Below are 13,186 nucleotides of genomic sequence, written 5' to 3' on the forward strand. Positions count from 1 at the left end.
TGTAGGACCCGGCCCGAGGCTTGCTTGCTGCTGCCCCAACAGGACAGATCTTTAGCCGCGAGCTCTTGATGTGAGGTCAGTAACGCCTGCTGACCGCCTGTGGATTTCGCTTTCTTGAAATGCTCGCACATTTATTTTCGCCTGTAAACGTCGAGAGCCGGGGTAGAAGCGTGTGCCCCGGCAGAGCGAAACCCCATAAATCAGATGTCAGACCGAGCGACCCGTGTGGTTTGGGTAACCGTCACGGTACTTTTTTGTTGCTGGGGTGGTGTCCGTGCGGTTCAGGCACTCATCCTCCGCCGAGAAGTGACCGCGAGTTAAACACACACAAATATACGGAGCTCGTGACGGTGGGCCGGCGTGCTCGCGACGAGGCCAGATGTCATTCCTCAGGAAGAACAAGCCGGATCTGCCACTTTAAAGGTTGAGAGGCTCAGGGGCGCCTGGGTGGCTCAGTCGGTTGAGCGTCCGACTTCGGCTCGGGTCACGATCTCGCGGTTCGTGGGTTTGAGCCCCGCGTCGGGCTCTGGGCTGACGGCTCGGAGCCTGGAGCTGCTTCGGATTCTGTGTCTCCCTCTCTCTCTGCTCCTCCCCCACTTGCGCTCTGTCTCTCTCTGTCTCAACAATAAATAAAACATTAAAAAATTTAAAAAAAAAAGGTCGAGAGGCTGTTTTACGTTGCACTACTGGATCAGGTCGCTGGAAGTAATTTCACTCCTGTCCCACGTCCAGGTCAGGAAGGACAGCTGCCCCCCGGGGGACTGTCCGCTCCCACAGACTCTGACCCTGGGCCGAACACTGCCCTCCATCTGCTGTTAATTCCGGGGGTGGTGGAGATTCAGCCCGGACCCCCTAACCTCCTGGGAAGGACTGGGCCTCCCGTTTCAAGGCCTTCGCGAGCGTGATCCACCGGGAGTAACTCACCCCTTGGAGTTGTGATCCGTGGCTCGCTCTGAACACGGAATCCAGAGGTGTCATGGAGGGCTGTTCATGGCTTCCCCTCCCCCAGCCGTGGAGCGTGTTCTTGCTTAGATCTTCCTTGGGCCCTGTTTTTATGTATGTATGTATGTATTTATTTATGAATGTTTACTTTTGAGAGACAGAAACAGAGTGCGGGCAGGGGAGGAGCAGAGAGAGAGGGAGGCACAGAATCCGAAGCGGGATCCAGGCTCCGAGCTGCCCACCCAGAGCCCGACACGGGGCTTGAACTCGGGAACCGTGAGATGATGACGTAGCCGAAGTCGGATGCTTAACCCGCTGAGTTGGGCCCTGTTTTAACTGAGCTGTGAGATCTTCACATGAAGTACAATTTGATTTATTGTCTGGAAGAACCACTGTGTTAAGGTCTTCAAGGCTGATGCATTTAGTTATTCTCTTAAAAAAAAAATTTTTTTTTTAAGTTTATTTTGAGAGGGAGGGAGAGGGAGAGAACGTGTGCACATGCATGCGAGTAAGGGAGGGGCAGAGAGAACAGGAGACCCGACTCCTGACTCACAGGGCTCGAACTCACAAACCGTGAGATCGTGACCTGAGCCTTGGACGCTTCAGTGACTCAGCCACCCAGGCGCCCATAATTATTCTGATAAAGTATAACTTCTGCAGAGAAACGACCCCCCTGAGCGAGGACAGAAGCCGGAAAACTCCCCGGAAGCCCTCACTATTTGGCAGGGGCCTGGAAAGCCTCATTGTTGGGTCTCCTAAAGCACAGGGAGGTTACCGTCCCCCCGACTGCCCTTGTCCCACCTTTGGTGGGGGGGAGGACACGTCCCTACCCTCCCTCACTTTTCCTGGCAACTCCGAGGACGCTCAGTTCCTTTGAGGACCGGCTGTGACTGCAAGTGGGTGTGTTTGGACCCGGGCCGGTAAGCTTTCCTTCCGGTTTCAAGTTCCTCCTGTAGACGGGGATCGGGTGGCCCGCACGCTGTTTTTGTTGGAGTTTTCTCTTTGAGCTGGTCCACACGGGGCTGCTGAAAATTCTCCCCCTGATGTGTTCGGCACCAACATCAGGACGTGTACATAACGGCGTAAAAAGTCTCCCTAGGAGGCAAAGCATCGTGGAAATGACACCCTTAGAAAAATGGCAGAAAATGGAGTTGTCACTCTTGAGCTCCAGAGGCCATGGCTCACCCCCCCCCCCCCCCCCCCGCCGTGAGGCCTCTGGATCCTCCGCGAAGCAAGTGAGCCCCCAGTGGGCTCCCTGCACCCCGTCGTGGCAGGCCTTGTGCTGTGGTCCCCCTTCCTGCCCCGGCGCCCCTCACGGAGCGAGAAGCCGAGAAGCCTCTGTGCATTCAGACCTCTGCCTCCCTGACCGTGACCTTCCTCCGTGAGCCAGCAGCTCTCAGAGTCGGGCTTTTGCAGTCATGTCAAAGGGGAAAACAACAAGGTGCCTAAAAGCATTTTTTTTTTTTTTTTCTGGGAAAGAGCCTGGGTATAAATAAATAAATGAAACCCATACGAAGGAAAAGATTAAAAAAAAAAAAAACCAAAGATGAAGCCTTTGCATTTGGCCTGGGGTGTGAGTAGCAGGCTTTTTATGAGATGTGCTTTCAAGTGTTGAGGTTGTGGTTTTCAATTGTCGTTCCTCCGTTTTATGTGCTCCTAATTCCAAGCAGGAGAGGTGGGGTTTTTTTTTGTCTTTTTGGTTTTTTTTAAGCCTTGCCCAGTCCTTGGGTGGGGTGATGGAAAGGGAACGGGGCTTTGGAATCATGCCTTCGTGCATCGATTCAACAGATGCTAAAAGGCGAGCGTTTATGGAGTACTTCCTGCGTGCCTGCCCAGGATCAGCTCGGTGGCGGCCGAGCCGGGATCCGAAAGCGACAGGAGGCTTCTGTTGTGTTGTTACCCAAATGCGAAGGCCTGTTGTGTGCACGGGCCGAGTTAGCACTGGTGTGGATGGGGGCGTATGGTCCAGGAAAGAGAGAGTTCTAGGGCCGTGTGATGTGAGCTAGGCAGAGGGGAGCCCGGGGTGGGAAGGGAACACCCAGGAGGGCTTCCTGGAGGAGGTTGCCAATAAGCTGAGGCTTGAAGGTGGGGAGGACTTAGCTGGGCGTAGGGAGGTGCAAGACCAGGTTTGGTCCTGACTCTGGGGCTCACGGGGGGGGGGGGGGCGGGGGGTGTATGTCAGGTGCGTTCACAGCGAGGAGACTGGGGCTCAGCCAGGACCCGGCCACTCCCTCCCGCACTTGTTAGGAGATGAGATGAATGGGTGGCATGGAAGGTGCCTGGCCCATAGTAGGTGCTCAGGAAATGTTAGCGGCCCTCAGTCCACATCCCACGGACAGTAAGAATGTGGATAATCCGTTCACTGCCACCTGAGGTCGCAAACCGGTGACCCCTGGTTGGCCAACAGAACTGGAATGATTTGCACACGTTTGTAAGTTGGGAGATTCCACACTAAACCCTGAATTTCGAGCCTTTTTGAAAGCTCGTGACACTGGTGACTGCTCTCGGCCTGCCCCTCACCCCAGGCCGAGCGACGGGCGGCCGCTTGGCTCTGTCTCCTGACCCGGGCTTCATCCTGTCCCCCAGGCTCCCGGCATCTCCCCAGCCCTGTGTCCCCTGTCCCACAGCCACACGGTCACCCCCGCAAGCTGAACTTGGGTGCCGTGCGAACCTTGGCCATCGATTTCCTCCTGGTTGGCTGTCAGGCTTGGTGTGGACAAGGGCGTTCACCTCAAAACAGTGATGCACACTCAGGAAATCAGTGAGTCCCCAGCCTCGTGACACGGAGCCCCCGTCCCTTTGAACGTCCACACCTGTTATACAGCCCAGACGCCGGCCCTCCCAGGCCAGCGGATCTTTCTCCGTGACTCAGGGCAGCTGGCAGTTTGCATCTTTGAAGCGTTCCACTTTCTGGCACATGGACCAGTACTTTAGAAACCAGAACATTCCAGGGATCAGTGGAAAGCCACTAAGCTGGCAGAGTAGGGTCCTTGGGGAGGAGCCACCGCGGTTCAAGCAGAGCCCCTCCTTCCAAATGTCAGACTGACCGTCGGAGGACGGTAACAGATTCAGACAGAAAGGTCCTCCGTGACGGGGCTGTGTCCCTTGGGGAACCCCGTCTGTGAGGAGCAGCGGAGTCCTGAAGAGGCGTCTGTGGAACCCTGCCGTGGCTCAGGTCCACGTGGCTGCCACGTTGGGCTTCCAGAATCCCGGCTCTGATGTGTCACCCGTATGCTTTGCAGAATCAAGATCCAGATTCTTGATCGTTCAAGGCTGCACCCAATTGCTTCCTCCTACAAGAAGCCCTCCCTGGTTCTTCCTGGGATGCCTCCCCTTTTCCCTCAGTGCCTCAGAGCTTGTGCTGTGAACCCGGAGCTGAGCATTCATGATCTCGCTTATTCCTCAGAACCCCTGCGAGGCGGGTACTGCCACCGCTCCCACATTACAGACGGGAAAACTGAGGCTTAGCAAGACAAAGGGACCCACTCCAGACCACGGGCCCGAGCGTGTGGTAAAGTGAGATTCCAACGCCAAGCTCTGTGGGCACAGCCCCGGGGCTCATAACCGCCGGCCCTGTCCTGTTCCCCCCCCCCGCCGGCCGGGCTCTGAGCACAAACGCCTTTGGAATGTGAGTCCTTGAGCCAGACAGAGCCTGGGTCGTTCTGCGAGAGCGTTTCTCGTTTATTAAGGTCGAGAAATCTCAGGTCCTGTTTAGTGTTATCTTTGATGTTCAAGGGCGGGGTGGAAACTTCTCTGTGTTCATGTGACCCAGTTTCTGTGCTTTGAAAATGCGGCTCCTTTCTCTTGCCCTGCTCCCTGTGTCTTTGAGACCAGGCGGCAGGGCCCTCTGGAATCATCTCTGTGTCCACGTGCTCTGGCTCGCGTCCTGTGTCCCGGTGGGCGGACGACCCGTGTGGCGTCTTTCCTAGAGGTTCCACGGGCTCGTTGTCGTGACTCACCTGTGTGGCGCACCTGTGTCCCAAAGCCCACCTGGGCCACCCCCCACTGACATGAGTCCAAAGCCTTTTGCTCTCCTGGGCTGTGAGCATAACCACGTCTCGGGCGGCCTGGACCCCAGCGGACCTCCTTGGCCCCTCGGTCCTTCTGTGATGTCGGCCTGGGAAATGGGATTTAGGAGCTCAGGGTCTCTGCATACACCCACAAGTATGCGCCTCGTGTATACGTGAGGACTTCCTCTGAAAGATCTCTTTTCCTCTTTCCTTTTTCTGCCTTTGAACAACGATGGGCTGGTTAAAATGGCTTTTGTAACTCGTTACATAGTAAGAAACAATTGCTGAAACTGGGCGGCTGTTTTCTCGGCTGGCCTGGGCCACCGGTGGGCGTCGTCTTCAGAGTATTGCTGGGAGAGTGGGGGTGGGGACTTCTCAGAAACCCACCTGAGCATCCTTTACGCGTCAGGGTGGTGACATTTGTCTGGATCTTGCACGGAGTCAGGCTGAGGGCTTGGGGATGAAAAGACGGCTGTGCGTGGGGCCAGTTCCTAGGATGCGCCCTGTGGGGGTCGGATTAGGTTGTGTGCGTGCGAGGGGCCGACCGCCGGGCCGACCTCCAGACCGGATGTTGTTGGCAAAGCATTCGCTTTTCCTTTCCTTTTTTCTTCTCTTTTCTTTTCTTTTCCTTTCCTTTTTTTTCTTTTCTTTTTCTTTCCTTTTCTTTTTTTTCTTTTTTCTCTTTTGTTCCTTTTTTCTTTTCTCTTTCTTTTCTTTTTCTTTCCTTTTTTTCTTTTCTTTTTTCTCTTTTCTTTTTTTCTCTTTCTTTTCTCTTTTCTCTTTCTTTCCTTTTCTTTTCTTTTTTCTTTTCTCTTTTTCTTTTCTCTTTTCTTTTTCTTTTCTTTTCTTTTCTTTTCTTTTCTTTTTTTTCTTTTTTCTCTTTTGTTCCTTTTTTCTTTTCTCTTTCTTTTCTTTTTCTTTCCTTTTTTCTTTTCTCTTTTCTTTTTTTTCTCTTTCTTTTCTCTTTTCTTTTCTCTTTTTTTCTTTTCTTTTCTTTTCTCTTTTCTTTTTCTTTCCTTTTTTTCTTTTCTTTTTTCTCTTTTCTTTTTTTTTCTCTTTCTTTTCTCTTTTCTCTTTCTTTCCTTTTCTTTTCTTTTTTCTTTTCTCTTTTTCTTTTCTCTTTTCTTTTTTTCTTTTCTTTTCTTTTCTTTTCTTTTCTTTTCTTTTTTTTCTTTTTTCTCTTTTGTTCCTTTTTTCTTTTCTCTTTCTTTTCTTTTTCTTTCCTTTTTTCTTTTCTTTTTTCTTTTCTCTTTTCTTTTTTTTCTCTTTCTTTTCTCTTTTCTTTTCTCTTTTTTTCTTTTCTTTTCTTTTCTCTTTTCTCTTTTTCTTTTCTCTTTTCTTTTTTTTTTCTTTCCTTTTCTTTTGTTTTCTGTTTCTTTTCTCTACTTTTTTTGTGGTAAAACATACATAACATGAAATTGATCATTTTAACCCTTTTTAACCCTTTTTAAGTGTGCTTTTTCAATGGCGTTCATTCCATTCACAGTGTTGTTGTGCAGTCACCACCCTCCCATCTCCTGAAGCTGCTTCTCGTCAGGAACTGAAACTCGGTCCCTCTTAAGGGGACTCCCCCTCCCCCCCTCCTCCCCCTCCCCCCACCATTCCACTTCAGGTCTCTGGACGTGACGACTCCGGGTCCCTCACTGTGTGAGCAGAATCGTACAGTGTTGGTCCTGTTGTGAGTGTTTCAAGGAGCTGACGCCCTCCAGGTTCACCCATGTGGTAGCTGGTGTTAGAATTCCCGTCCTGTTTTTAAAACTTTAAAAAAATTTTTTTTCAAATTTACTTTTGAGACAGAGACAGAGTGTGAGCGGGGGAGGGGCAGAGAGAGAGAGGGAGACACAGGATCCGAAGCAGGCTCCAGGTTCCGATCTGTCAGCACAGAGCCCGACGCGGGGCTCGAACCCATGAATCGTGAAGTCGTGACCTGAGCCGAAGTCCACTGCTCAACTGACTGAGCCACCCAGACGCCCCCTTCCTTTTTTTTTTTTTTAAGTTTATTTATTTGAGAGAGATGTGAGCAGGGGAGGGGCAGAGAGAGAGAGAATCCCAAGCAGGCTCTGTATTGTCAGCACACAGCCTGACGTGGGGCTCGAACTCCCCAAACTGTGAGATCGTGACTTGAGCTGAAACCGAGTCCGGTGCTTGACCGGCTGAGCCCCCCAGGCGCCCCAGAATCTCCTCCCTTTTTCCGGGTGCACAGCATTCCATCGTGTGGGTACATCACATTCTGCTTCATTCTGTCACCCCTTGCCGGGCACCTGTGTTGTTGGCCACCTTTTGTGAATCGTGCTGCTGTGGAACATGGGAATGCGAAAGTTGACCGCGTAAAAAGCCTCGCCTCAGGCCCTTCACCGATGTTAGAAGCAGGCGACCTGGGGCCCCACTGCTTTTGTCCTTGTGCGGGGCGGAGGGTCGGCTGTCCGTGGAGCCCGCTGTGTGCCTGGCTCTGGGCTGGAGACCTGGTGTTCATCATTTCATCCTTCCAGGGGCCCTGACATTTTGGGGAAGGAGGCTCAGAGGGGTCACTGGGTCTTGCCTGGGGTCACAACACTAGCAAAGTTGGGGGGATCCCCCCCACCCGCCTGCCCCAAAGCCGTCAGGCCCTGTCCCCATGCTACTCTTCACATGCCCAGGATCGGACGTGTGGTTGGTTCACAGCGACTGGGGTATTGAGAGAGAACGCGTGAGAACGTTTCTCGGAAGAGAAGACCTGGGCAAACCGGTGACCGATGGAGAGGCCGGTCTGTGGCGTGTGATGGGGACGGTTGCCCAGTGTCCTTAAGCAGGGCTGTCAAAGCAGCAGGTGCCCAGGCCCCACCCATTGAATCGGATCTTGCGTCTGGAGGCTGGAGTCCCAGGAGCAGCCGGGCGCCAGAGGAAACATAGTGTGACAAGGGCAGGGGTGTTAGTCCTGGGGGTCCTCCATGGTGGATGTGACTCCAGGCATTCTCCTGGAGGGCCTCTAGTGTGGGGAGCGAAGGATCCTCTAGGATCCGAGCCCTGTGACTGTAAAGTGTGCCCTCTACCCAGCACATGCACGCACGCGCACACACACACGCACACACACACACTCACACACACAGACACAGGCTGGTGCTATCTAGACCCGAGGTCATGGTGCCTCCAGCTCCGAGCCTGTGGTCTGGTTTGTTGGATCCTATTGTGTGCTCTAACACCACAACCCTGGCCATTACCTGCTTGTCAGCTTTCTGTCCCCTTGAACCTGGCCGTCAACAACAGCGTTGCTTTAAATTCCGGACTTGTGTGTGCACGTGCTGGGAGGGGCCTGCACCCCCAGATTCCGCGGCTGAGGACACAGCTCTGCCGGGAGCAGAGGGGCGCCCGCCTTTGTAGGCCCCGTCGCTGTGATATTCCAGCTTTGTCCATCTCAGCAGCCGTGGGAGGGTCTGGAAGCATCCAGAAGCTTCCGTGTCTTACTCATGTGTTCCAAAGAGCAGCGAAAACAAGACTGGCAGGGCTTGGCGGGCCCGAGAAGTCCTTGGCGAGAGGGAAGAGCCGGGGGATGTATTCTCGGCTCGGAGCATTTTCCCTCGGACTCTTTCTGGGCAGCAGGCCATTTAGGAATGTTTGCTAAAGGCTTGGAAAACAGGAGTTGATTCCTCCCTGTTTCTGCTGCCAACGTGCGAGGCCACGGAATTCTGTTCTCACCAACCCTTGTTTTCCTCTCTCTTCCTGCTCCACAGTGAGTGACCTACAGGAAGAAGGCAGACATGCCATCGACTCGCCGATGTCCCCTGCCTCGGTGGACGTCCACCCCGAAGACACTGTGCTAGGTAAGGCGGGTCCTGCCGGCCCCCTGTCGTGAGCGGGCTGGCCTTCCGCGGCGTGTGCCCGGGGTTGGTGAGGCTGACGAGGGGCACCGTCGGTCGGCGTGGTCTGCGGATCTCACATCATCCCAGCTGGCGTTTGAGAGTCGGGGCTCCTGGCTCAAGGTCACGTTTAGAAAAGGCCGTAGGAAAAACTACATCTTCCTCTGAAAGTTTCCGCCTCTCTGATTTCAGGTGTGAGCTTTGTTAGTATTTAGGTACAACGCCCACAGATCAGGGGCTGACCACCCCTAAAACGATGGCCTGTTACACGCACAGTTCCCGGCAGGGGGGGGGGGGGTTCCTGCCAGGGGTGGCTGGGAGGCAGGAGGGGAGAGCGGGGCCTTTCTCTCCTTGCGGGAAGGGCTGGGTGGGGCAGGGTAGGCAGGTTTGGCTCGGCGAGTTGATCATCTCCGTGGGCTCTAGAGGCTCTCTGGAGAGGTCTGTAGCTGCCCCCGGGTGATTAGGGACATGTGGGCAGGGGGTGTGAGAACCCAGTCAAAGAGGTGGCTGGGGCTGGGCTCCCGGTTGGTTGGTTTGCCCAGAAAAGGCAGTCACGGGGGCCTTGTTTGCCATCTTAGGAACTGGCCAGCCCGGGAAGGGGCAGTAGTATCTCTAGGTCCACAGGCCCCGAGGTGTCACAGCATTAGCGAATATACAAAGGAAGAAACGTAATTAGTACACCCCCATCTGTGCGCGAGCCAGAGCTATCCCAAAGCCACGGGCTTGCTAGGGAGGACCCAGCGAGTGGCAAGGCCCCTGCACCCACCTCCTTGGGGCCACGTCACAGCCGGCACTTGAGGAGGCGACAGGCGACGTGTTTTTCTCAACGCGCGTTTTGGGATCTGATCAATCTGAGAGGCCGTTGTGGAACATTCCGTGTATTTCCAAACCCTGGTTCAAAGGGAAGTCCTGGGCGGTCCCTCCCTCGTGGTTTCCACGACAGGGGCAGGCCAGCGGGAGCTTGTGGAGAAATGCAGACACGGGTTCAGCCTGGCTTGAAGCCCAGTGCTGGACGAGCCCCCTGAGATCCTGCTGGGGTCCACTGTGGCCCCTCTCTCTTCTTGGAAGAGTGTAACCCCTCGCTGTCCTGCTTTTGGCTGTCTTCAGCCAGGCTGAAGTTGCTGTCCAGGCAGATGCTCCCGGGTGACCCTTTCCAAGGGGAACGCGGGGACTAGCTGGTGGGTCCGGAAATTAGCCTGACGCAGAACAGGGTTCTTCACCTCGGCACTGTGGACATTTGGCACTGGGTCATTCTTTACTGTGGGGCCCTGTCCTGTGCGTTGTGGGTTTGAGCATCCCTGACCTCTGCCCGCTAGATGCCACCAGCTGGGACGACCAAAAACGTCTCCAGACATTGCTATCGCCCCCCTGGGGTGGTGGAGGGACTGTCAGTCCTGTTGAGAACCCTGCTTTAAACCAACAGGAGGGCTAGAAGGTTAATTGGAAACATCTGTCAGGCTGTTGTTTTGTTGATAATGCCTTGAACTTGCCTTTGCCTGGGCCCTAACCCTCCTGTTTTGCCATCTTTATAAATAGCTGCTCTTGGGCAAAGGAGTTGGTACCCTTCAGTTGGCTTCGTAACATTGTACTCGTCCCTGAAGCTTGGGTGACCTCGATAAGGACTGACCTTGTTAGCACCTGGAACTGAGATCTGAAGGCCAGAGGGGTTGTGGAGTGGGGGGAGAGGGTGTCAGAGGGACAGCGGCATGTACCAAGGCCCTGCGGCAGGCAGTGGTGAGGCTTGCTGAGGGGCAGGGGAAAGCTGGGAGGGCTGGAGTGGAGAGTGCCTGGGACAGCTGGGGAAGCCAGGCTGCAGAGGGCCTTGGAGGCCACGTGGAAGGGTCTGGCCTTGGTCCCAGGAGTACCAGGAGGCCGCTGAGGGCCCTAGCAGGGACATCACAAGGGACCCCTGTGTGGTCCCCCGTATGTCACCTGGAACATCCCTCTCAAGCATCAGATCTGCACGACTCCAAAAATAGTTCTCCACTTTGTCACGTTTTAAAATTTCCTGCTGTGAAGCCAGTTCCACTCAAAGCCCTTTCGTCCCCTCCGGCACGGACTGGGCCCCAGGAGCCTGGTCATTGTCACCTGTGTGTCCTGCGGGCCCACCCCTGCCCAGGCCCCGAGGCCTCCCTCTCCGCTTCCCCCGCACGCAGTCAGCCGTGCCTCCCACACCCCCTCTCCTTCCGGGCCCTGGTCGGTTTTGTTCTGGTTTGTGTCTGGCCCCCGTGGATCTTCCTTATTGTCACATGAGTCCCTCAGGGGCAGCTTGCTGGGCCCCAGCGTCCTTGGATCAAGGCCTGAACATGGAGCGAAAACAAGTGACAAATAAACAGAACAGGGATGAACACGTTTTATTGTGAAACCTCGCCCACTGTCACCCACACTTATTTTTGCTATTTTTTCCTAATTTTTTGGTCCGTACTGTTTTACGTAGTGGTGAGCTTTCTCAGTATACGTATTTATTTATTTATTTATTTATTTATTTATTTATTTATTTAAAAATTTTTTTTTTCAACGTTTATTTATTTTTGGGACAGAGAGAGACAGAGCATGAACGGGGGAGGGGCAGAGAGAGAGGGAGACACAGAATCGGAAACAGGCTCCAGGCTCTGAGCCGTCAGCCCAGAGCCCGACGCGGGGCTCGAACTCACGGACCGCGAGATCGTGACCTGGCTGAAGTCGGACGCTTAACCGAATGTGCCACCCAGGCACCCCAGTATACGTATTTATTAACAGTGGCTGCGGGGAGCTCTTCCCACAGATCCGATTCGGGCCGTGTGCGTGCCGTCCTCTCCCTACGTCCCCAGCCAGGGGCGGCTTCCTGCTTCCCGTTCAGGAAGGGGCCGGGCCCATCCACCTTCCAGAAGTCGGCTGCCCGCTCCGGCTCGTGTGACTTGATGTGGCACCGTGCGGGGCCAGTGGCTCTCTGCTCTCAGTCCGTCTGCCCCACTTTGTGCGAGGGGAGCCGGCCGTCCCCGTGCCCCCGCACGCCCACTGGTGCTGACCGTGACTCTTTTCCCCGGCAGAGGAGAATGAGGAACGCACAATGATCGACCCCACGTCCAAGGATGACCCCAAATTCAAGGAGCTGGTCAAGGTAAGGAGCGTCTCGGTTAGCACGTTCCATTCGTGCTGCGGGGCTGCATCGGGGGGGGGGGGGGGGCGGAGGGTGAGGGGCTGAGCCCAAAAGATGTTCCCCGGGGCCAGGGAGGCAGTGATGGCAGGGTGGGGGGGGGCCCGGGACTGCTTCCGAGCCACGGCGGTGCCTTCTGCGTCCCCCGCCTGATTTTCTGAGCTCTGGCTCAGCGGTGAGGCCGTATTTGTGGCATTTGTGTGTGTCCTCGTGTGGACTGTGGTTTTGACTGCTCTGATCTAAACCACAACAGGGCTTCAAAAGGCAATCCTTCTGACTTTGAGCAAAGGCTCGGGGCGCTGACAGCGTGCTCCCCGCCCCGGGAAACCCGGCTCCGGGCTGCCTGGGCGGCCGTGGAAAAGGTTTCTCTTCTGCAGCTCGAGGTCGGCTCGGGTGACCCCCCCAAGGCGCTGAAAACACCGTGCACGGCCGGGCCACAGACACAGTCTATTAAAAGCGCCCCTCAAACACGTTTCTCCACCTCAGCCTCCGCCGTCGGACCCGAGGTGCCTGCTACACGGCCGTGTTCTCACGGGGGCTGACGCAGAATAAAGAACACCTTGGCAAATTGTGTCCTTTTAAAAACTGACCTTGACGATGTCCGTTTTAGGACCCACCCCCAAATGTGGATTCTTAACAACTTAAATGGCCTCGTTTATTTTTTGAAGAATTTTTTTCTCCCATCCCACACGAGAGAATTGGTGAGAAGAGTGACCCTCTCTTTCAGCCCCCCAAGACGTTATTACGGGGGATGTCGAGGTAGTGGAAAGGGTTCGGCTTCTCCGGAGAAACGGAACCAACAGAACGGATCCACCCGTCTCTCTGTCTGTCCGCCTGCCTGTGTATCTCTGGGACGTTTATTGTGACAAATCGGCTCACACGATTAAAGTCCCACGCTCTGCCGTCTGCAGCCGGAGACCCAGGAAAGCGGGTGCTGTCGTTCAAGGCCAGCGAGCCAGGAGAACTGAGGACAGGGGTCGATGTGCAGAAGAGGACGATTCCAGCCTTCCTCCACCTTTTCGCGCCATTCGGGCCCTCCTGTGGGTCGCGGGAGGTCCCCTCTGCAATGGGGAGGCTCCTGTGCTTTGCTGGGTCCTCCAATTCAAATGCTAATCTCTTCTGGAAACACCCTCACGGAAGGACGGAAGGACAGACGCAGCCAGAAGGAATGTTGAATCAGACCTTCGGCTGCCCACGGCTCAGTCCTGCTGACGCTTAGTATTAACCACCACTGGGCTTTCTCCTTCTCTGACATGTGAGCAAAG

At 54.7% G+C, this 13,186-nt stretch overlaps 1 protein-coding gene across 4 annotated transcripts in view; it reads left to right on the forward strand.

Annotated features, from left to right (window-relative positions):
- PARVB (parvin beta) overlaps positions 1-13,186 on the forward strand; it is a 105,154-nt gene that overhangs the window by 42,444 nt on the left and 49,524 nt on the right. For all 4 annotated transcript variants that reach the window (XM_043562852.1, XM_043562854.1, XM_043562853.1 and 1 more), the window contains exons 2-3: positions 8,660-8,749; positions 11,815-11,885. In XM_043562852.1, the coding sequence (XP_043418787.1) occupies positions 8,660-8,749; positions 11,815-11,885 (161 nt within the window). The remainder of the gene's footprint in view (positions 1-8,659; positions 8,750-11,814; positions 11,886-13,186) is intronic.

The sequence above is a fragment of the Prionailurus bengalensis genome, chromosome B4 (assembly GCF_016509475.1).
Source record: "Prionailurus bengalensis isolate Pbe53 chromosome B4, Fcat_Pben_1.1_paternal_pri, whole genome shotgun sequence".
In the NCBI taxonomy this organism is placed as follows: domain Eukaryota; kingdom Metazoa; phylum Chordata; class Mammalia; order Carnivora; family Felidae; genus Prionailurus; species Prionailurus bengalensis.